The 24274-nt window shown below is 37.1% G+C and overlaps 1 protein-coding gene across 2 annotated transcripts; it reads right to left on the bottom strand.

Annotated features, from left to right (window-relative positions):
- Nucleotides 1-24012, bottom strand: TUBGCP5 (tubulin gamma complex component 5). 2 transcript variants are annotated; one of them, XM_074535739.1, is made up of 24 exons: nt 23741-24012; nt 21262-21315; nt 21069-21177; nt 19000-19096; nt 18301-18411; nt 17669-17748; nt 17051-17186; nt 15308-15425; nt 13783-13872; nt 12993-13086; nt 12434-12680; nt 12111-12313; nt 11317-11432; nt 9749-10017; nt 8678-8876; nt 7338-7526; nt 6599-6781; nt 6252-6336; nt 6032-6152; nt 5162-5340; nt 4304-4429; nt 3614-3702; nt 2387-2487; nt 1-1293 (listed from the first exon to the last, which is right to left on the bottom strand). In XM_074535739.1, exons 1-24 carry the CDS (start codon nt 23899-23901, stop codon nt 1247-1249), a joined length of 3204 nt encoding a protein of 1067 aa, XP_074391840.1. In that variant the 5' UTR covers nt 23902-24012; the 3' UTR covers nt 1-1246. The 2 variants fall into 2 exon arrangements, with proteins under 2 accessions (XP_074391840.1, XP_074391841.1); XM_074535740.1 differs by lacking the exon at nt 18301-18411.
- Between the last annotated feature and the right edge of the window lie 262 nt (nt 24013-24274).

Here is a 24274-nt window from a genome sequence, read left to right as displayed (position 1 = left end):
TATACTTGAAAAAAACCAAATTTCTTTTCGTCAAAACATTTCATAGCTATAACTTGGAAGAACCTTGAGATCTCCTGTTCAAACACAAGCATTCTACTTTCATATAAAGTAATTATTAGTTTACAGCTGAAAAAATAGTATTATAATAAGCCACATAGTCCCAGTAATGACATACTTCATTTACCCTAAAGAAACATCTCTCAAACTTTAAGCTACTGACTGAATTTCAGCAGAAACACACACAACAGTGAAATTCTAATTATCAAATATTTTATTTATTCAAAAAATCATTAGGTAAATAGCTATGATTGATTTTCTTTTTAATGCAGGTGTACTGATGCCACAGTTCCAGAGAAACTTTAAAAGGGAGGAGACAGGGCAAGTCATTTCGTGCAAAACAAATTCCACATTTACTTGTCCAGAAATGTACACTTCTGTATCACAACCTACTGCTTTACAGGAGATCAGCTATTAGATGTAAATGTTTGCTTGCAAGAGGCTCAGAAGGATAAAGGTCAAGTCACATCTGTCCAAATTTGAACATCTCAACAATCCAATCATTACAACTAATACATTACACACTTTCATCTTAACCCTACTTAAAGTGACCAGTTACCACTAAAATTAACAAGCATTTGAACATTTAACATAAAAAATACTGGTATTTTATGTTCTGCTATAATCCATTTTGATAAATTAATCTTGTATTTTTTTTACATCACCTTCTTGTAACAGTCTTATTAAAGATTTCTTAAGAACCACTAAGCAAAGACAATGAATGCTTCTCAGCCTTTTTGCAAAGGAAAAAAAGGCCAAAAATTAACTCAACCAACCTTCTAAACACCAAGATTTGAGTCACACCACTCCACACTGCCCTGTGACCTATTCACAGCTGAAAAATTAATGGAAAAAGTAAACCATAAATTACTCATAATTAAAGAAAAAACATTCCTTTTTTCAGCGTGAAAAATATTTAATGTATTTTCAAGTAAGATTGTTTACATGGAATAAATTTTACACTATACACATTTTTTGATGTTGAAGCCTATACAAACACTGCCACAACCAACAGACTTAAATACCTGTACAGTATTTACATTTTAAAATATTTTACACAGCTTCAAAACATCAGCAACATTTAGCTATATACATTTTAAACTGGAGTGCAAAATGCTTACAGTTCTTTAACACAGGAATTTCAATAAATCCTGCTATCAGCTCTTCCTTAATTCAGTGAAAGTGGGTGTTAACTTTGTTCCATGCCAGCCATCAGTGACAAAGCTAAAGATTCCACTGTGAAACAAACCATAAAAACATAGTTAATATTTGCATTTGCAGCACTCTGCAAACATTTATTGCAATATTCAATTCTGTCCTTTAAGAGGATACCGGTTTAAATTGTAATACTTCAGGACTTCAGGAGAGTAAGACATTTCGTAAGTCTCTGACAGCTTAGATAATATTTCACCACACTCATCATCAGCTACCCATTAGTTATTTCACATCGTAACAAACTGGTAAGAAATTATTAGCTCCTTTGTTTGCAATACTGTTGGACATAAAAGTGTTGTAGAGGTTTATATACACCAAGCCATGCTCAAGGATGGTTCTGCAGACAAGCTCTGGTAGATGTGAGTAGCAGTGATGGCAAATATTGCCTGTTTTAAACACAGGTTTTAGGTTGGGAAATGCCTTTAAAATAATCAAGTCCAAACATTAACCTAAGACTGCCCAGTCCAGCACTAAATCATGTCCTCATGGCACATCCACAGGTGGTGCAGAAACCCATGAGAACACCCATCTGCACCCCAGCTAACCCTGATGCCCCACAACCTCACTGAGCAGCTGCCCCCCTAACTCAAACTGGCACTGATGAAAAATTTAAGCTCATACCAGGTTGTAAGTAGAAGCATAGATATGTCATCCTCTGCTGTTTCTACTGCCAAGGAAATAACTTACAACAGATGGGCAGAGCCAAGAGCCCAGTGCAGTTGCAGCTGAGGCACCATAATGCTAAAATCCTATCTGCTCAAGACATAACACAGCTGTCATTCCCAATAGCAACAAAAAGAATGCTCTTCTATGCCCCCAGAACTTAGTTTCATTAGTTTAGAAAACTGCTTGTCACTTGCTTGGCTGCACACCTTCCCCTCATCAAGTAAACAGATAAACTGAAGATAGCTGTCATGGAAAAGCTTGGCACAAATACTCTAAAAAAATAATGACTTTAACTTAGTAAGAGATTAAGTCTTGGTGTCCCTCTGTGCATGATTCACAAAATGAAATTATTTAAAATGTGCCAACAAACATTAGAACAGATTAAAACATAAACACATTCCTTGCAAATTTGTGTAAGCTCAGGTATGGAAAAGCCTCAAGTACTTACAATGGGGAAAAGAGCCTCGACAGACAGCCTTGTTGAGAACAGTTACAAAAAACATGTGACAATTTTTAAAATCAGATTCCATCTTCTCTATGGATTCCATCCTAAAAAACAGTTTAACAGAGAATGCTTAACAGACCAACCTCTATGTTATCTTCAAAATATGACCAAATTTCACAGTAAATGACAAAAGTACTCTTTACACAGAATTCTGGCTTGAAGTTACAATACTTCAGTTATGCCTGCACATGCTACTTCTAAAAAACAAAGGCAATTTTGACAGGAGCATCTGAGCACCATCAAAGGGGCATTAATAATTTCATCATCATTTTAGAAATCTCTGCAGTGATTTGGAGGAACTGTGTGATTCTACTGACACCTATCATTCCTACATAGGTTTGTAAGCAAGAGAGCCTTTCCTGGTCCTTACTGCTTCGGAGGTCACTGGGGACCTACACAGTCAGTGAAACAGGGACACCCACACTGCTTTACCATCCAGCAGTCTCTTGAATTCCACTTTGGACTCTGTCAGCCAACACTCAGCAGTCCAGGGAGAAGACACAGCTCACAACAGTCACTCCCTTTCCTTTTTCCCCTCTCCCAAGAAGATACAGATGACAACAGTTATGACTTTTTCCTGCCATGATTTTCATGACAAGAGCATGCAATCACATGCTTTGAGTTTCAGTCTTTATCAACAGCATTCACAAATTATTTCTGACACTCTGAATGAGAAAAACACACCAAAAATAGCAACTTCCTAATGTCACAAGAGAGTGGGATCTAAGTTTTAGGTAGCATCTGTGCCAAAGAAAATAAGTCCTGAAAAATATGAAGTAAGCCAGTCCACACCAGCTGGCTTCAGGACCATACATCAACTTCTGAGTGTCTGACAAAGCCTTGGAGACTTGCCCAGCATCATCCATCCTTCAAGCAGCAGGCTGCACAAACAGAAGTAGAAAAGGGGAAAGAACTGGCTGCAGAGAGGGATCTGAGGGTGCTGGCCAATAAGAACTCAACAAGAGTGAGCAGGGAGGATGCCCAGGCAGACAGGAGGGCAAACCTGATCCTGAGGTGCATCAAACACAGCACAGCCAGATGGACAAAGGAGGTGACTGCCCCACTGTATGCAGCATTGGTGCAGCCTCACCTGGAGGTGCAGTTCTGGTCACAAAATCATACTCAGAGCTCCAAAATTATGACCATGGAGAATTTTACTTGTGTACTTACTTCCAAGCCCCTAAACCAGCTTGCCAACGGTCTGCAAACATCAGTACTAAATTTAACACTTTCATGATAGCTTCCTTCACAAAGCTCACCTAAAATAATTAAAACACAAGGAGTAAGTCAGATATTCATTGTTAAGCATAATAATTTTCATTATTACACTGCAATACAAAGGCTTCACGTGCCATTTAATCTAACCTGTAAAACAATCTCCAAAGTACAATGTGATTCTTCTGAAGTGAAGATGTTTTTATTTGTTCCCCAATTCATTTTCCAGCTGACTACTTGGATGTGGACTTTGCACACACAGTATGTGGGATAAAAGGTGACAAAACTATCCAGGTACCTCCATTTCCTGCCATACCAGTATGTATAATCCCCATAACATTAACAAGCCTTGGTTAGTCCAAAAACTCCCATCTTCTAGAAACAAACAAGTTATGTAGTCCCCAATATAAACAATTCAATTTTATCCTTTTTCCTTGATAGAAGTGAGCTGAGAATAGCAAGGAAAACTTGATCTGTGTGAAAAGCTACTTCCTTGAGTGTACCTATATATTGCTTAGTGTATATATGCTGCAAAACAGACTGCATAATTAGTACACAAGTACTTTCTTGTCCTGATAACTCAATACATCAAACATACTAATTTTTCATAACTCAATACATCAAACATACTAATTTTTCACTCACCTTTTCTCTCAGTAAGCAGCGATCATGAATTGTAGATAGATATCTGTAATGAATCTTTATCAATTGATCTAAGTCTTTGGCTTCTTCCACCTGATGCTGAAACTCCAAGCCTGTACTGTGGAGAATCTTAAAAAGAAGACCAAAATTATTAAATTCAATGCTGTACACAAGTGATTGTGACTCTCTTCCAATATATTTTTAAGGAGTCTGAAATTGCATGATTCATTTGCTCTTCCCTCTCAAATTTTAGGATTAGCCTCCAAATTACCATCAATAGCAAAAATTTCAAGTTCTTCTCAGAACTACACAGCAACATTCTTCACAGAAACAGATATATTGTCACTACACAGGGACACAATGACTATCCTGAGAGAGGCTGACTGGAGCATATACTAGTTTTATTAAAGCAAAAAAGGCAATAACAGAGCAGATATGTATCTAGAGGCATTGCCTTTGAATTTGGAAAGTCATGTATACACTGTGTACTAGAGATTTTTGAGAAGAATCCCTCCAACTAAAATATGTGTTATAATACTTTTATAAGCCTAAGAGCTCTTAAGTTACAGCTTACAGAAACTTCATCTTACATTACTGTGCTTAAGTCATCTAGAACTGGAAGCAACAGGCAAAAGAATCAGTAACACCCAAAGATCAATCACATGCATGTAGAACTTCTATAGCATTTTTAGAATTACTCATTTAAAATGGCCAAGTTGAAACTGAAACATGTGCAGAAAGGACATTATATTTACATTTTGCTTTTTGTTTGAGAGGGTTTTTTAGGTTTTAAAGGAAAAGGAATACTTCATCTCCACTTACAAGTTTCTAAGATAAATGAAATTGTGATATAAGACAAACCCTAGTCATGATGTAGTTGTGCAGACTGTTGACAAAATGCATAAGTTTCACTCTTAAGAGGAACATGCGATGTATTTGTTGTCTTATACTTTCTTTTTGTGGTCCAAATACAGGAAGTGTTCCTTGTTCTAATGAAGTTCCTTCCTTCACCTGTGAGTTTTCTGCAGCAGAGACTAATTCTTTAAAAAAAAAAAAGGACAAGAATGTTGTGCTTTTTGGGAAAAGACCTAAACAAAAAGTCACACCCATAAAGTTTAAACAGTAAAGAACCATATCCTTTTAGGAAGATCATTACATAGCTGATCTTCGAAATATACATGAACCCATCAACTTCCTAATTTATATTTCTAAGACATGAAGTCTGTATCCACTTTACATGGGACAGGAAGATTAAAACATTAACTTGGTGAAGGAAATACTAAAAAATCTTTCTATAATCCCCCAACAGTTTACTGCTTTTCAACCTCAAATAGAGTATTTTTTTCATCTTGTTTTCATACATTGTCTACAAGGTATTATGCATAAAAAGGACTATACATAAACATTAGGGTGTGGTAGACAGACTTTCTTTCAACAGCAAAGTCTGTAGAATGAAGTAGCAAGTTTCCAATATAACTAACTAGACTAGAATCAAAGAGGCAAAGGGGATGCATGAATGGAGCCATCTCTGAGGCTGGAAAGAAGTGAAAAACACATCCAACTTAATACATGTAGTTTGTGACACTAAAAGAGATTATTATTTTATAGAATGAATCAAAATACTAACTAGTTTACACTCCTTACTGCAGAAAGCAGAAGACTAATCATATCCTTAGACCACAAAACAGAATATCTTAATACACAGAAACTTTCATTGATGAAGTATCTTACCATCAAACCGAAGAACATCTAGACTATACTTGGCCCACTTTATTTGCAGCAAGAGCAGAAAAACTTGATTGTATATTTTTTGGCACTCTAAGCTTATAACTATATCTACAGGCCAAGGAACCTAGGAAGAGGAGAGGATAATAAAGATAGAAAATGTAAGTCGGTTTCATACAACATTTCAAATCTGTATCTGTAAGAACTGCAGCCATTTTAACCCTACCTTGTAACTCAATGTCAAACCATCTAAGGTGTGGACAGGGAGTTTCTTCTTTGCTGTATCAACACTTTCAAACGATATTGACAACCTATGCAAGGAAACAGATGATGTAATTGGTGAGAATCTGCTTGAGATGAGTAGCTAGTTTCACTAATTTCTATTTCTCACTGCTAACCATTAACTGTCTGATTTAATCTGGAGGACTTGGGTAGAAAAGAGAACAGCTCAAAACTTCATTAAAAACATTGTTTTAATGAGTACAGAATAATTAGTATTGTGCTGTGCAAGCTAAGTACATTAATACAGCTAAGTGTGAAAGAAACATAACTAAAGCATATTTTGGGCTTTACCTTGCACTGTCCTCAGGATATCGTTGTCCAACTGCTTCTTGCAGGCGAACATTTAAGAAAGCAACATTCTGCCAAGTTTCCTTTTCTCTAATTTTGTCAAAAATAGATGTATAGAAGTCATACATGGTATCTCCAGCTTCAAGTAGGAAAAAATTTCTCATTGCCTGCAAATATTCTACAAGCCTGAACAGGAGAAACATATAACATTTCCTGAGTCTCATCATACAAGTGAATGCAAAACAAAACTGTTACAGAAAAAAAAAATCTTAAAAACTCTTCACAGCAAAAACTCAGTATTGAATACAAACATAACAAAGTCTACAGTGAATCATTTGTTTAACAAAGCATTTTTCCCTGTAAGCTTTAACAGCTCCATTAACTTCACTGGAAGCTATCTTATAGGCTAGGTAATTCTCAGAAATAGCAGAGTTTGGAAATCCTGTCCCTCTCTGTGAAATTAATTTAAAATGACAACCCTACTAAGAAATACTGTTGGAAATAATATCCCCACCAAACACCCACTGATGAGAAATGACAGCTCTGCTGTTGATTCAACCTAGACCAAGTTTTTGCCCAAGAGTCTATCATGTCAGATATTATACCTCTTCTCCTTAATGACTTTATAGCTGTTCATCAAACTGGAGTAGAAACACAACATAGAACTGCTTCTTTTAGGGATGACATACTACTGGTAATAAAAAAAAAACAAAGTTAAGGAAAAAGAAATTTACTTTCTTACCTATAATCCTTCTTTAAAGTTTGCATCAAATTACCACAGCATTCCAAGTACTGCTTGTCTATGTGAGGATAAAGACAAGACCTCAGTGTCAGTTCAAAAGTCTGGCAGGTCACAGATTCTGAGGATCTATCCACACAGACATCCCCACCAGTGAACTTCTCATGAAAGTCACTCTGCTCCAAATACAATCTTCAAAATAAAACAAGATACTTAGGGAAGAAGGCTCATTATTCATACAAGGTATAAAACAATGTCATACTTTCAAGGATTTTAATCAATTGGGTCCTTTGCAAGGGTAATAAAAGTTGATTATAAGCAGAGCATGTATCCAGCCTATAAAGTGCTCCATCACACTGTTTGTGTATCACCAGACATGAGAGTATCACAGAGGACAGCATTCTACAATCACATAACTGCTTAAGGCACACTCCTGAAAAACATATTATCTATACTATTATACGATGGGAAGAAAGTGTCTGTGTTACACATTTGGCAAGTTTAATTGTTTTTACAAAGAAAGCATCAAATTATTGTAATATTCTTTAAAAAGCTAGTTGCCAGTTGTAACCACTCTAAGAGGAAGTCCAGCTCATAGCAGCTATTGCCTGGATAGACTAAATGAGCTAGATATTGAATTAATGTAGCAGTTCTGACAACCAGAATAGTCCCAATATAAAAGGGAAACCAAGTCCTATCTATAATTTCTTTAAAACAAGTTCCTCCTTTTTTACTGTCAGTTTCAAAACATGTAAATACACCATTACGATTTAGTAAAAACATAAAAAGCTATTTTCTTATTTGTAATCACATAAGATTCTCAGAGTTTATCCTTCCTGCTAATTTCCAACACATTTATGCTCTCTATAGGACTTCCCTTACTATGAAGAATGAAGTATTATTTATGCAAGTGACATGAATTTTGGAAGGCTTTTACAGTTAAATGATTTAAGCACGGCAAAACTGAAGCTGCATTCTACTAAGAATATACTTGGTGCAAATCAAACACATCATGTACAAAAACCAAGGAAACTCATTGAAAAGTTCAGATTTTACAATGGCATTCACTATTAAGCCACTTACTTGCTAAAAGCCTGCTCTCATAAAGACTACTCCAATTTTCTATGCTGCCAACTGCAGGTAACACATTATTCTTTTGTTTTAATTGTTTTTCTTTAACCATGCATAAGCAGAGTGTCTATTTAGCTTCTGTCACTGATTGTTGGGGCTTGCCTTTATTTTGAACTTGCTTGTTTCAGTAGCAGCAGCAATGAAAATGCGATCTACCAAATGTCACCAGGCTGAACATTGCTCTCAACAACACAGGAGGATCATTCATTTACCTGGCAAAATTAATAGCCAGCAGTGGGTCATGGACATCATCCAGTTCCAAGTGTCTTTCTGCTATGGACTGCATCTTAATCAGGCTCTGCTTTGTGGCCTGCTGCTCTGTAATAATGTCTGGGACAGACTCCTCCCCGTGCCGCAAGCGAGACTGCACCAATTCCAGGAACAGCGTATATAAACTCTTCCTTTCAGCATCTGAATTGGGCAGCACATTGCACAAAACATCATCTCCACTGAAAGAACTCCACAGTCCAACATTCACAAGCTAACTTTTAAAATGCTACATTTAGACCACTATTCAGAAAACAAAATACCCTCAAATACATATTTAAAATTACACTACTAGTGCAATGCCTAACATCAGACATATGTTCAAATGCACTGCAGAATAAGTATCTGAAATACGAAATATTTTTGAGATTGTTAAAGAACTTCCTACTTCAGGTGCAAAGGCAATTAATTTTTAGCACCTGACAATCTTTCAGTATGTACTGAAGTGAGTCTCCAAAATAATTTAACTACCTCTACTTTTAAACATGAAGAAGCAGCAAAATTAAAAAAATTTTGTTTCCTTAAAAAAAGGCAAAAAAACCCCAAACCCAACATTAGCTATAATGCTGTATTATGTTTTACAATCACTCAAGATGATTATCCTAGACATCCAAACATCTTTCATCTACTTATGAGTAAGCTTTAAAAAAAAAATTTACATGCTACATTAGATTACTCAACCACTGAATAATGGAAAACAATTATTTATTAAAACCCACCAATTTTACTATTAGAACATACAAGCTGATTTTGTCTCATAACAAAAAAAAAAAAAGAAGTTTGAGAAAAATTTAAAGCAATAAAAAGAACATGGAATTCTCAACTTTATTCACTTTGCTCTTATCACTTGTTTTGCATTGGAAGAGTGTTTTCCATCAGACCTGAAGTTACCCACCACAATATTGGCATTCCACAGAGTATTATATTCCTCTAAAGCCAGGGAAAGCCCATTCCCAAAAATACACCCATACTGTTAGACAGCCTAAGGCACAATGGTGTGCAAACTGACATCTCACCTCTTGATGCAGCCTGCTGTGGAGAGCCATCTTTGCATTGAAGGTTCTTCAACAGCTGCATGGATTTTCCAGCCATGATAATTTGCTTTAGCACAGGTTTTAGAAAAGAAACCATTGTGTGTTGTCTGCTTGAAGGGGCCTGATCACTGCCAGAACTGGCACTGGCATTATCACTCATCTTCTCTTCATTCTCTGTCTTTTCTGACACACTATATAACGTGTAGGTAGCATACCAAAAATCTCTGTGATTAACTGGAACGTTTTTGTTTCTGCAAAGAAATAAAAAAGCTCTTGAGTATTTTCCTTTCCAAAAGGAAACTTCACTACTAGAGGATATGTATCCTCTTTTTTCTGTGCTTTGCCTTTCTCTTAGAACAGTCACGAAGCATTTTCAAAACAGTATAAAATCAGCTTATCCCTATTTGCAAACTATCTAGGAAAAGGATAAACAACTAGCTCACGGGAGATAAAACAACTGCACAAACAAATAAACCCCAACAGCAAGTCAAGTAGAGCAATTATAATTAAATTTGTCCAGGATGTTAGCTATTCACAGTGGCATGCATCCTTAGTGTCAAAATGATGAGGGACTGACTTGCTGACTTATTTAAAACCTCAAACTGAAGTAACTACTGCTAGGAAAGCTGAAAAATTCTAGAGTTTGTGAAACTCAATTTGTAGTTCACTTTGGATTCTTTTGTTGTTTACATCAGATACTCAGTTTGGTCTTTAAAGTCAGATGGAAAAACCTGAATTAGATAATTAAAATTAAGCATAAATGTAAGTTAAGATCAGCTTTGTTGGTAGCACTGAAAACACAATTATAGAACCAGAAAAAGAGGACATAATAAGGATGCTAAGGATCTCTGCTACTAGGGAATATTACAATAGTACTGCTAGAGCTGCTGCTGTCTTACTTCATGCTCACCTCAACATGTGTTAACAGACACGGGTTCAATTAAGTTTGGCAGATAGGAAAAAATGGATTTGTATTACAAGCCAGAACTTTAATTTCTATATTCACTTTCCACTCCAAGCTGTCAAAAAAAGGGACCAACAAAATGTAGCATAGCAACAGAACAAAAATTAACAGCTCAAGTAATGTTTAGGATATGAACATGTAATTTAAGACACCATATTAACTTTACCACAAACCAGAAGCAGAGTATTTTAATTCCAAATAGCATTTAATTCATAACAACTTAAGATTAATAGAAGAATTAAAAGTAAACTTTGTAATTTTTGCAAATGTCTTTGGTTTGAAAAATGATAAATTGCTTTTTAAAAAAGTCAATACATTCCGAGTCAGCCTGCTCACTATTCACTATAGATGGAAAACACCCAAAATAATGGATGTCTACTCTACAACAATATGTGGTAGAGATCCCTATCTATGTAATTTCCCTAATGGGAAGTTTGAGACAAGTTATGATTAAGTATGATTAAGAAATTATTTCTTAAGCAAAATTACAAATGTGAAAACCTGCTTTTACTGTTACCCTTTACCCTAGGTTCTACAACAGGTTTACTGGACAGCATTATGTGTGTCTGGTATCAAGCATCCCTACCTCTGAATAATAAATTCCTTTGCAGGATCAAACAAATTACCATGGACTATCCACTCATCCACTGTCTGTAAGTATGGCCTCACAGTTTCAACCCAGAGAGAAAACAAAAGGGATACCTGAATTCAAAGGAAAAAAGAAAAAAACTGGCTGACTGTTTTTATACCAAACATTGAAAGCAACATGGCAAAGCGTAATCTCTTAATTGTGTAATCAGTTTGTAACATATATACACAACTACACCAAAGGATTTTAAAGATAAAACATTAAAATAAAAATTGCAGCTTTTTTTTTTTTTAATGGAAGCCTATATTATTCATGGTTCCCCTTGTTACTGTTGTAATCACAAATCCAACCCATATCTTTTCACCCTAACATCCCAGCAAGGGATAGTCATAAAACACTATGTGGTTTCATAACATCAGAAATCAGAAAAACAGAAGGCTAAAATGACATCAACTATATTTTCAATAGTATAATCAAGTTACTGTAAAAAAAACCAAACCCCCACATTTCAGCATCAACTGAATTATGCAGTTGTAGAAATAGGAGTGAAAGCTATTCCAAAGTTTCCTCTTTCAAAACAGCTTCCTGGCCCCTGATTTTCCAGAGTCCTTCCCCTTGGTCCTCAGTAAACACTGCTCTTGTGGAGAGAAAACACTCCCATAAACCCACTTGCATCCAGGTTGAGTGAATTCACGCCAAAAAACAATAATGCATTGGTTACTAAATCTAGTAACTAATGTAGTTATTTCTGGTGTGTTGTTCTATTAAGGAAGGAATTCTTTTTCCCCCACCGTTTGCTCAGATGCCTCTCCAACACTGTCATATTCCAGAATAGCTTTGTAGAGGGTGTTAAGCAGATGAGATGCTCGTACAACATTTCTAGTGTCAGGTGGCACTTCTGCTACTCCAGTGCTGAACACCTTGTGAAGCACCTTCAGCTGGGCCAGTCTGGGAGACAACTTATCTATTACTATAGAAAGTGTGATTGTTTTATCTGGAAATAAAAAAAAAAAAAAACCAAAGATGCATAAAAAAACATCCAACAAAAACACAAATTTTGTCAGTATTAATAATTTGTGTATCTCCCTCATGTAAAACTTCCCTTGCACTGTACCTTTGTTGATTATACATTTTTCAATTTCAGTAAGTTCTTCTTTAAAGCTAATGAAATATTTATACAAAGCCCACATAAAAGCTTGGTAGGTTCTGAATGGGGCTTCAGTAGTCTTCTTTGGAGTGGAAACTGTTCCATGCATTATGCTTTCTGGGCTGTGTCCCATCACTTCATCAATAAACTTCTGTAGTCTAAATACAACTTGACCATATGCTGCTATCTGCTCCAATACAGATCTCAGGCAATTCTAAAAAAAAAAAAAAACAAACCAACCTTTTAGAATCATCTAACAAAAACTGTATTTCATAAATTGAATTACAATATTATTTTTACAAATTAAAATATTATAAAATTCTGCAATTGCTATTGCTTCATCACATTCTCAGATACAGGAAAAGCCCATTCAGTTTTATTAAGCCAGATGCTCCAATTTAGATGAAACACAATTGTAGAAATATGCAGAAAAACTGTAGAAATTTCCACAAGCACTTTAATTTCCTATTCCCACAAATTACAACTTTCTAATGACATATTCCTCTGAGATCCAGAAACAACTTACATGGGTTAAATGAGTTACAATAATATCATTCCGCACAGTCACTTTTCCATCGTTCAGCTGAAATATAAAAAGCTTTTTCACTCCTGAAAGTAGCCTTGAAAAGAAACAAAAAGAGTAGTAATTTTCTCCCTTAATGGACTTATATGTAATTAATAAAAGAACTAGCTCTCCCTTGCCTAAAAGTTTATTTTCTTTGAGTAACAGGAGACCTCAGATCAAGTATGATGCTATTGGTACTGTAAGTAGTTGCCAGAACAAAAACAATTAAACACTGGCATGAAGTAAATATTTCCTAAAGTTTCTTTCCAGTTGAGATGATTTCCAGCTATAGGATGACTCAGTCTGCTTTCTAAAACTGGACACTGTTTTATAAATCTACAGGGACAAGATAAGAACAAATAGGTTCTTTTTAACAATTAGACTTTTAATAATCAATGCCAAAAACAAGTAGCAAGCTACCTTCTTCTTCATGAATCACAGAATGGAAAGGATCTTAAAGATCAACTAGTTCCAGCCTTTAGGCCATGAAGTGACCCCCTCTCACCAGACCAGGTTGCTCAGAGCTGCACACAACCTGCCAGGGATGGGACATCCACAACTTCTCTGGACAACCTGCTCCAGTGCCTCAAATGTGAATGGTTAACAACACAAGCAGCATCTTTACTGTCAGAAACTGTAAATTAAAAGCTCAGTAATAATTCCCTCTTCAGACATCTTCAAAGATAGCCCTCTGATCTCCTTGAGAGAAACACTAAAAGTTAAAATGCAAGCTTTGTGATGCTGCACTTACCAAAGAGTTTCTCGTATAACCTGAGTTTCTGTGACCAGCGTCCTCTCTTCTGGCACGTACAAAGGATCACTGGTGTACAGATGGTGGTCCCTTAAAAAACAGGAAAGTAAAACAATTTAATGGCTGAAATAAAAGCTGAATCACCTGAAAGTAAGAATAAAGCAACAATCTTTAGGCTTAGTTTTCTTCTGCTCACATCTAAACAGATTCAATGTGCATAGGGACATTTTAAGTATTTTAAAAAGCACAGTTTATTTTCATATTGCTAAGCAAGATACTGTGGAAAACACCCAAATATAATCTCATCTTACAAAGACAAGAAATTAAGTAGCAAATGCCTGAAGTATTGTATATCCATTATATACAATATGTGTATATGTAGGGGCAGGAGGGGGAGGGACATTGTAGGTTTGGTTTGTTGTTTTTTTTTTTTTTTTTTTAATTATTCAGTTATTTCTATTCATTTATTTCTCATTCAATGCTGTGAAGTCTTATCCTTACTTTCTAGAAAAAATACTAAGCTAAAAAGTAAAATACCAGTTTCTCTAACCCATAAAAGAAAATTCTCTCTTTAACTCACAAATTTACTTAAGAAGTGGAAACTTTCATAGCCACCTAAGAATTTTCCCTTATAATCCTGCCTTATGCAATTCTTTGTAAACCTTCCTCAGTACCTTTTCATATTTTTGCCAAGTATATTAGAATTTAGAATGATTATTTACATTTTCAGTCTTGTTACTCATCAGTATCATCAGTGGAAAAAGTTATGCAATCACACTCAAAATCACAAAGTTCAAATCAAGTAATACTAGTTATATACCATACAGATATGTAAAACATACATCTCCTAACAACACTGCAGCAGAAGCAGTGTTGCTTTATTGATGTTACCCATTTTCTAATATTCATTGCAAATTGTGGTTCATAGCTGGCTAGACAACCACCTTATACTAAAATAACTCCTTCATTAAAAAATTCATTAAATTAAGAAAACCAAGGGCAAAGCTAATGACCTTCAATAGTGACACATCAAAATTTGGGACAGGAAAGAATTAGACTCCCCTTTATTTTTAATTCTCATTTTCTTTCCAAGACCATGGCAGATTATGGTAAAATACTATTTTAAGTTCCTTCCCCACACAAAAATTATGTTTAACTTTGTAAGGGAGGCACAAAAAACGTTTTAAAAATGTAAACATTAGGGGACTCCTCACTTCCAGGACCACTTACAACCCACCTATATTAGGTCCTCAGAGACTTTCATAAAGGTCAAGCCAAACAAAATTCACATCTTGGAAAAATGAAACACCCCTCTCTGACATGAGAAACTTAATAAAAACTAAATAAAATGATAAGAATCTATTAATAGAAAAAGTAGCTAATTTATTCATCTTATTAATTTGCACCCCTTTAGTTCTGTTCTTAAGTGCATTGTCATAGCCATAGTATCTTTAAGAGTCTTTAAAAAGTCAGTATTTAGCATTGTATGCCAGGAAGGAACATGTAAGTGATATTGTGTTCTTACCAGACTGCAGCCAGGTTGGAATGCAAGTGCAAACTATGTGAAAAGCGAGGAGCCCTTCCTGTCCAGTACTGAGGCACCACGTGCTGCTCCAGCCAGCTGCGGGCATCAGGCTCAGCGACTGAGAAAACACAGCACAGGCAGCAAGGTGCTTTTATTTGAGCAGGAAATGCTTACAAAACACAGGAAAAAGTTATTAATAAGCCTATTTACTCAGCTGCAGAATCACAGATCTTTTCAAATGAATTACCATTTACACTTTACTTGCACTGGGAATTTAATACCACTGTGCACAAACTAATTGACATAGAAATGCCACATTTCTCAAATGTTGCAAAAGTCCTACAAAATAAGCTCTGCTCAGTGCTGGTAAGGCCTCACCTGGGTACTGTGAGCTGTTTTGGGTGCCACAATATAAGAAAGAGCTACAAGAGAGTGTCCAAAGGAGGGCTACAAAGACAGTGACAGCCCTAGAGGGGAAGCCACATGAGGAGCAGCTGTGGTCAACTGGTCTGTTCAGCCTGGAGAAGAGGACACTGAGGGGAGACCTCACCATGGCCCACTGCTTCCTCAGGGAAGGGAAAGTGCAGGAACAGACACTGATCTCTTCTCTCTGGTGACCAGTGATAGGCCCTGAGGTGATGGTCTGAAGCTGTGTCAAAGGATGTTTAGGATATTAGGAAAAGGCTCTTCACCTAGAGGGCAGTTGCACACTGGGACAGGCTCCCCAGGGAAGTGGTGACAGCACCAGCCTGACAGAGCTCAAGAGATGTTTGGACAACACTCTTAGGCACATGGTGTGACTCTTGGGGGTGACCCTGTGCAGGACCAGGAGCTGGACTTTGATGATCCTTGAGGGCTCCTTCCATCTTAGGATATATGATTCTTTAAGCTTGAAGATTTACATGGTTTCCAATTTTTTCTCAAAAAATGCTTCTGTCTCAGGCAATTCTCAAATGCTATATACAAAAACAGGCTGACTTAAAAAATAAACTGCCAGATGTCATCAACTTTATCACTACACTCCTTTTTATTAGACATTTAGTACATTACCTAAAACAGTTTTTTCTAAAATGTGAACAGGAAATTTTCTAAAATTGCCAACAGAACTTTGCCTAATCCCAGTTAGATAGCTACAGCTCATGTAATATATACTATGCAGTTGTCATGTGCCAAGTAAACTGTACCCCACAATATTTAATGAAAAAGAATACAGCTACATTTAATACTCCCTGAAGGTATTAAAAAAAAAGCCACTAGTGTTTTAACTAAATAAACCTGGTTTTTTTCAAAAACATTTAATACCTGCAAATGAGCCAACTATTTCTGTTGGAAAATAAATTTTGTTTCAGCTTTCTGATACTGAAAAATTTACATTCTACCCATACAATAGAATGTAAATTTATGTATTGTAATGTAAATTTATGTACTGTAATGTAAATCCATTCTATCCATACAACATGCTACACTAACTCTAAGTTTTCATTTCCATATTGGAATATTCATGTAAATTTCCACAGGAATGAACAGAATTCTTCTCCATTGGCAGTAACAGAAACCACATCAAACTTTCCATGTTGTTTCTTTACTGTAAAAAAATTACTAATGAACAGTAACATGCATCTTATATTACAATTATGGATCTGTAACACAATACCTCAATAAAGTATATTAAAAAAAAAAAAAAGGTGTATTGCCTTGCTAAATTTTAGTATGTATATCAGAAAAATTACAGCTTATTCTAACCTTTCCAGGAAGCATTAGGTACTGTCTTCTTATTTGGATCTTGGTCTTCTAAAGGCGTCCTGTCTACTTGAATACCTGAGTCCTCCCTGCTCAAGGGCTGAGTGTCCTCTTCCTCTTCACTTTCTCCAGACAAATCCTATGAGGTACAACACAGCCCAGGACACTTCAGTACAAATAGCAGACACATCTATATTCAGCTCCTATTCAAGCCAAACATTAACTATTCTTTTTTACACTATCAAGTAAATTCAGGACACTAGGACTAACATAACTGTCTAACAGAGAATGATTTAAGTTATACACAACATTAATAAGCAGCAAATGAGAGATCTGGAAAAGATCACAGAACTGCAGCAAGCTCTGATTAGGTGGAAGCACGGGTCAGCAGAAGCAGACAGTTTTATTGCAGGACTAAGTCAAAACATTGTGAAAAACAAAAGTATTTGGATTACTGTTATTCTGCTTGGGTCTGTCTTACTTCATTGTATTGAGCAGAGTACTGGGGAATTCTGCAAGAATCAACATGCAAAGCACACAAACTAGGACAACTCAATCAGGTCTCTAACACACTTCAAACCAGTTTATACAGTTGGGGTTTTACCTTAAGAAATTACTTACTGGTGTATCTACGCCGAGGTCAAAGTAAATTTCTTCTCCTTCCATCAAATACTTTGCCCAATCAAATTCTTCTTCCTTTTCTAAGAAAAATATAAATATAAAAATAGTAAGTACCACATAACTCTTTCTTTTCCTCTAGAAACACTTCTGAAGTTAAAATTATCTTGACAGTCTATAGCTAAAACAAAAGACATTCCCTTTCAGTTAAGGTTACACCACTGTTCCATTAACAAGGTTATACACTTTCAATATGACATAAATTGTGACATTTTAACCATGTATATCCCTTACTAATTCTCAACTTTATTGCTTATACACTCAAAATATGCAACACAGTGTGCCATCAGCACATTTAACTATATTATGTTACCCTACCCTACTTCAATCCTGGAAAAACATGCAAGAATGCAGCACACCACTTATTGTGACTAGGAAGTCCCATTCAGCTCAATGGAAACATTCTAAATGTAGAATTTAAATATGCACAAGGATCCCAAACTGTAAACAACATAAACCAAGAACTGTCTTACTCTCCAAAAAGACACCACATACCCATGATGTGATGTGCAATACTTTCAAAGTAACAATCACACTTACAACATATGATATCTTAAACATGAAGCTTACTCAACTGTAATTAGTGTTGTTTGAGATAACTTCTTCATATTCACATTCCTGGAATGGGCTGAAAGTGCATTCAAAACACCGCCGAGGGAATGTGCAGAGATCATTCAAAAAGGAATCTTAAGATGCAAGATTTTCTTTAGGTTAGTCTGAAATAGTCTTCTTTCAGTCTATCATACAACACTGTAAACAAATGGGGGATGGTATCCACTCAAACACAAGCCTCATTCTCAGGCACTGAGTGAAAAAGTCCTACTTTAGAAAGCAGGCAGCTGGGATCTCCCTCTGGAAACCTTCAAATGTATCTCCCTTTCCTTGATTATGTAGGAAACGTAGGAATTTACATCACCAAAACTTTTTCAAGAGATATAATATTGATGTGCAAGACAGAGACTCAGGATAGAAATCCACTGTCTGGCTTTGAACATGTAAGCACTGCTGAACAGGTGGAGAAGTTTGTTTGTGATAGTGGTACAAGTCAAAGAGAGTTCCCAAGGTACTTCAGTGGCTCGAAAACTTAAGTGATGCAACATAAACAGGGGGAGGAAAGACTTGCAAGCTATTTAAAATGTATAAATTATAAAGACAACCAATAAAGCAAGGTGAAGTGAAGGAGATAATAAAATGGAAAGGAAAAATGTCCTTCTTATCAGATTCCATTGCAGATTCTATCTTTCATTAGCCATATAAACATCTTACAAACTTACCCACTTCTTTGACTCTTGGTTTTTCCACATAGGTGGTGTTGGATGGTGAATCAGACAAACACAACAGAAGAGACAGTATGGAATAGTGTGTATCCGTCTTTAAAACACATTAGAAAAAAAGCAAGTCTGTAAGCGCTCTAAAAGATTTTGCTTAGTAACAAAGTCAGCCTATTATCTGCAGGAATGCTCCCCATTAGCTCCCATTCCCCAGTCCTGAATCACAAAAATAACATCTGCAACCTGTCATTGAATGTTACCCATTTTCTTCTGCCTATTAATTAGCCAATCAGTACACAAATCCTTCAAAAGCAGCCACAGCATACCCTGCCTCTTACTGAGCCAATAATCAGAGAATATGGAATAGATGCAAGCACTGTGAAAGTGACTTCTTAAGGATAAATGGACTTAAGGGATAAATGGACAGCCACATAAATGTGCATGAACTGGAAGGACACAGGTAACAGGCCTGCAGGAAAGCAAGTCTTAGCTTTGCTTTTCATATGGCCGACAGAGGCTAAAATGAAGTTAGCTAAGATCACTACATTTTAATATCATGTTCACATTATCTTCTCAGATCTGAAAATCTACACAAATCATTAAGGATGAATCTTTAACTCAAATATTGCAGTTGTGAAACAGAGGCCTTCAATCAGGTTAGAATGCTGTGCCAAAACTGGTATGGTCCAGAGATTTGTATTACTGTTCATTCCCTAAAATCTGTTTACCAATGTACAACCATTTCTTATTATAAAAAGATTTTTCTTTGGCCTCATTGTAACTTTACAAAGATCTTCGGCCACCACTTCACATCTACACATTCTGCTGTCTAAATCCTTATACACTTTCACACATTCATACACAAACAAAACTGTTTTGGAATGAGTTTTAGTTGCATTTTAGAAAAAATTATTCAAATTCCTGATAAAGCAGCATGATACTCACCTACTATACAAGGATTATAACATCCTCCTACTGAACATTACGGATTTTGTCAAAGAAAACCAGTAGGTCACTGACAGAATCTCTTGTGTGAACTGGTGTTTCACTTACCAGTCATAGAAACCAATAAATACTCAATCTTCCCAGTTATGTGTCACTGCTAAAAACCAAATGCCATTTAACTTCCCAAATACGAGATTAATCTATGTCCAGCCACACCCCAGCTGCATTTTTAAGAAGGAAATAAAAAATCTTAGGATACTTGGAATATTCAAGTATTAAGTGCTTGCTTGGCTGGTTGGTTTGGCTGGTTTTAATTTCATTCAAATCTCAAAACAAGCCCTATTAAAGATACATTTTCAAAAATCAAGAGACCATAGTACAGTAACTGAATATGTGTAAACTATTAAGGGCTCCTGGGTTTTCCCCACAAATAAAAAGGAACCTAGAACATCCAAAGAAAGACAAATGTCAGTTCAATGAGAAGTAAAATCAGACTGCAGCTCAGAACACATGATTCTATTAAAGAACACCATTATATGGAGCATCACCTCTTAAATCAGAAGCTTAAATCTACCAACAGGATAAACTTTCTAAGATCTAATTCATTATGCCAAACTGGAAAGAAAACTGAGACAATTTTTGCCATATTGATCCACTCCATATCCTAAACTGATGTGATACAAAGTGTATCAATGGTGAAACACACCCAGTCTCAATATGGAAGCTACAGAACAGGAGCACTCCAACTGAAAACCCTAAAACCAAAACACCCAGATGGATTACTTAAGGTACAAAAACTGTCAAAGAACAAGAAATGCTCAGTTAATTGTTGTTTTAGTACAGACTGGAATCCAGATTCACCTAGACTCCAGCTTCAGCATTTGTACAGTGCTGACCCTAAAACTCCTGCTCTGCAATGAGATTGTGTACTTTAAGTCATGAAACTCCATGTGCTGAAACCCTGAGAAGATAAATTTTCATTTCTGGAAATCCATGACCTGAACAGCAACTCCAAAGCCCACCACTAAGTCACCTGAAATTTCCAACACATTACAAATGAAGCTCCCATTGCCAGTGTAAATGCACAGGGATGGAAAAAAAGAACAAGGAAATTGCAATGTACATACCTTTGTTTCTTCAGTACTTGGGAGTGGCAAGTTCAGAAATTTTTCTGTTAGTCTTTTCCAGCTTGCAGCTTTCCCAAGGTCAGAATGAATTACCAATTTTTCATGTATTCTAATAACACAAACAGTATCAAAAAGGCTTTTTAAAAACACATCTATAACCAATGCATTATCAATATCTAGACATAAAACTTACCCTTCTATTGTTCTCTCTACTTTATGACTGTTCACATCAAGAAAACGGTGAAATCTGTGTAAGAAATCTGTATTAGAATATGTTTAAAAGGAAGCTAAAGAAGAGCATAAAGCTGATTTACATATATGAAGACAACATTACTAGTTTAATAATGAACACAGTTTAGCAACATCATTAAGCATTAAAAAAAATCAATTTTGACATGTCTTAGCTCAAGAAAGATTAAATATAATTGGCCTGAAAAGAAGAAAAAATGGAATGCAGGTTACATCTCGCAGCGCTCTAAGCTGAATGGAAAATTACTACTGCACCAGCAAACTAAGCAATTAAAGTATGCTGTCTGCTAAGTCAAGTAGAGCAAGGAGATCAAGAACTGTGTTGTCAAAGGCATTGATGTCAAATGCACACAATTATTTGGGACCTGCATCACAGGCACAGGCAAAACAAACACCCACATGGGAAGGCCTCTAAACACAAAAGAAGCTCCTTTTTATAAAGGGTAAGAGAGTGTCTAAGTGAAAAGAGAGCTTGATCAAAAATAAAGAGAGATATACCAACAAAGGTATATATATATATGTACAGGGACAAAACAAGAGTTTGTGAAAAATAAAACGGACTTTGGAGACTAAAGTAGGCTATGAATAGGTTGTTTAGATACAGAGAATTAAAATACAGGGAAAAAGATGTGACAACACTGAGCACAAGGTCAAGACACTCTATATGCCCTCAAAACCAAACCAATGTTTCCAGCAACAGGTGACAGAAATGAAAACTGCTGAATCCCAACCATGAGCAACAGTTAAGCTAAATAGACTGAAATTCAAAAGACAATATGAAATCACCTCAATGGCAAAGTAATGAACTAGAAAGCGAAACTCTAAAGCAGTTAACAAGGATTTTTGGTAAGTAGCACTGCAGGATGAAGACAGGCCCATGATAAAGAAAAGAAAAAAACTTTGTTAACTACACACGTTAGTCTAATTTTAATTGTGTATAGGGATTTGGCATAAGAGCATGATAAAATATAGCTCTGACTAAGTAGATGGCATTTAGGTTTAAGAAAATATCTAATTTATTACAGCACATAAGCTTACATAGGAAATCATTAATTCAAAATGGTGGTAAGTGTAAGAACTGAAAGATTTAGAATATCACACTGAAAAGACAATAAAATTCAAACCAAGAACCTGTCCTCAAAAATTAGGCTGCAGGGAAATTATTAGTGATAATTCTTTAGTCTGTTACTCAAAGTTTTAATTAATGACTAACATACATGCAAAAATAAAAGGATCTTTTTTTTTTTATGCAAGTTGGGAACATCATGAATGGAAGACGACTTGAGCACTCATGGAAATAAACGGGAGGATCCAAGAACTACAGCACAGAAACATCATCAAATCTAACAATACAAATCACAGGTTTCACAAACTTGAAATTAAGGAGAATTTCTGCTACAACCTAAGGTCTCACTGTTTGCAAATGTAATACTAATTTCAGGCTGATGTTCCATGCATATTCCTTGGACAACAATTCTGGCATGAGGAAAATCTTCCTCTTCCCAACCCTCCCTGTCAAAATTTCTTGCTCACTTCGCATCACCCCGTTTTCTTGACACATAAAAAATCCAAATAAAACCCCAACAATTCCCCAATCTAAAAGAGCACACAGCTACACAAGCACATAGCTGACCAAAACTGAAGGTGAGATTTGCATATTAAAATAATTTTATTTGAGCCTACTAGTAGTTTGCATTCACAGATGCAATGCTACTGCTTCCCCAAAAAAGCATTTAATCAGCATGAAAAATGTAAAGTAGCATTGATTTTACATGGATTAGCCACTAGCTGCATACAATTTCAAAGGGGGAGCAGTTAGCGATAGTAGGTGTAATTAGAAATACATCGTGTGAGTTTCACAGCTTTCACAGAACATTCTGAGCTGGAAGGGACCCACAAGGATCACCAAGTCCAACCCAAGCGGGCAGAACAGACTGGAACAATAACTGTGATAACTGAAAACTGTGTGTCAAACTTGAGAATGGGCATTTTAGGTGGCCGTCTAAAGGGCTACTATGCATTACAAATTAATAAAGACCATGTTTCTGACAAGCCCAAACGACACCAAACACGTTCTTTTCCTGCAGAGCGATAACCCTTCACACAAGCAGCACAGCATTCTCAGCCAGAAGGCTTATCTCAGTTTGGCAGAGTCCTCCTCACTTGCTCTTTATACACAACCACAACGTATCTATCTCCCTCCAACAAAGTTCTGGGCGGCTAAATGGACATGCTGAAAGGCTCCGTCTAACAGAGCGGGAGAAAACCCCTAAAACACGAAGATCCAACCGTGACGGAGCAGCAGTCATTGATCGTGCGGCAGAGACTCGCACACGGCGCCCGGCGCTCCCCCAGGCAGGGCTCAGGGCGGGCCCGTCCCACACCCCGCAGCAGGCACCGGGACCCTCCACGCTCCCACTGACCTGAAGTTGGACCAGGCGAAATTGAGCGCCGCCTGGAAGCGCTCTCCGCCCAGTTCCTCCTCGGGCAGGCTGGTCACGCAGCGCACCAGGGCGCGGACGGCGCGGTCCTGCTCCTGCTCGAAGCGGCCGCGGGGGCCGGGCGAGGCGGGCGGCGCCGCCATGGCCGGCGGCGGGGCAGGGGCGGCGGGGCAGGGGCGGCGGGGCACGGACACCGGGGCGGCCCCGCGGCGGGCACCGAGCTACTGCCACCGCCTCCCGCCCTCCTCTCGCGAGGCTTCCTGCGCCGCGCATGCGCGTGGCCGAGGGGCGGGAGCTCGGCGCTTCCCGGTGCGTGGGCAGCCGGGGGCGTGAGGGGCCTGGCGGGAGCGGGACGTGCGGCACACTTTGGCACCCCCCGGTCACGGAAATGACCCCTCTCTCCCGAGACATCCCCATAATCACCCGGGATCAGTGATTACTGATTGATCACAGAATCAGTTCGGTTGGAAGAGCTTTCCGAGATGACTGAGCCCAAGCTACGAGCAAACGCCACCA

Source organism: Zonotrichia albicollis, chromosome 2 (genome assembly GCF_047830755.1).
Source record: "Zonotrichia albicollis isolate bZonAlb1 chromosome 2, bZonAlb1.hap1, whole genome shotgun sequence".
NCBI classification, from domain to species: domain Eukaryota; kingdom Metazoa; phylum Chordata; class Aves; order Passeriformes; family Passerellidae; genus Zonotrichia; species Zonotrichia albicollis.
The sequence above is the reverse complement of the archived record's forward strand: the minus strand, read 5'-3'. Positions and strand labels throughout refer to the sequence as shown.

Coding starts and splice junctions, on each gene's coding strand:
- TUBGCP5 (XM_074535739.1), bottom strand. CDS start 23,901: ATGGCGGCGCCGCCCGCCTCGCCCGGCCCCCGCGGCCGCTTCGAGCAG. Junction 12,314..12,433: donor AAAATGTATAATCAACAAAG/GTACAGTGCAAG, acceptor TTTTATTTCCAG/ATAAAACAATCACACTTTCT. Junction 1,294..2,386: donor TCGAGGCTCTTTTCCCCATT/GTAAGTACTTGA, acceptor TTTGTTTCACAG/TGGAATCTTTAGCTTTGTCA.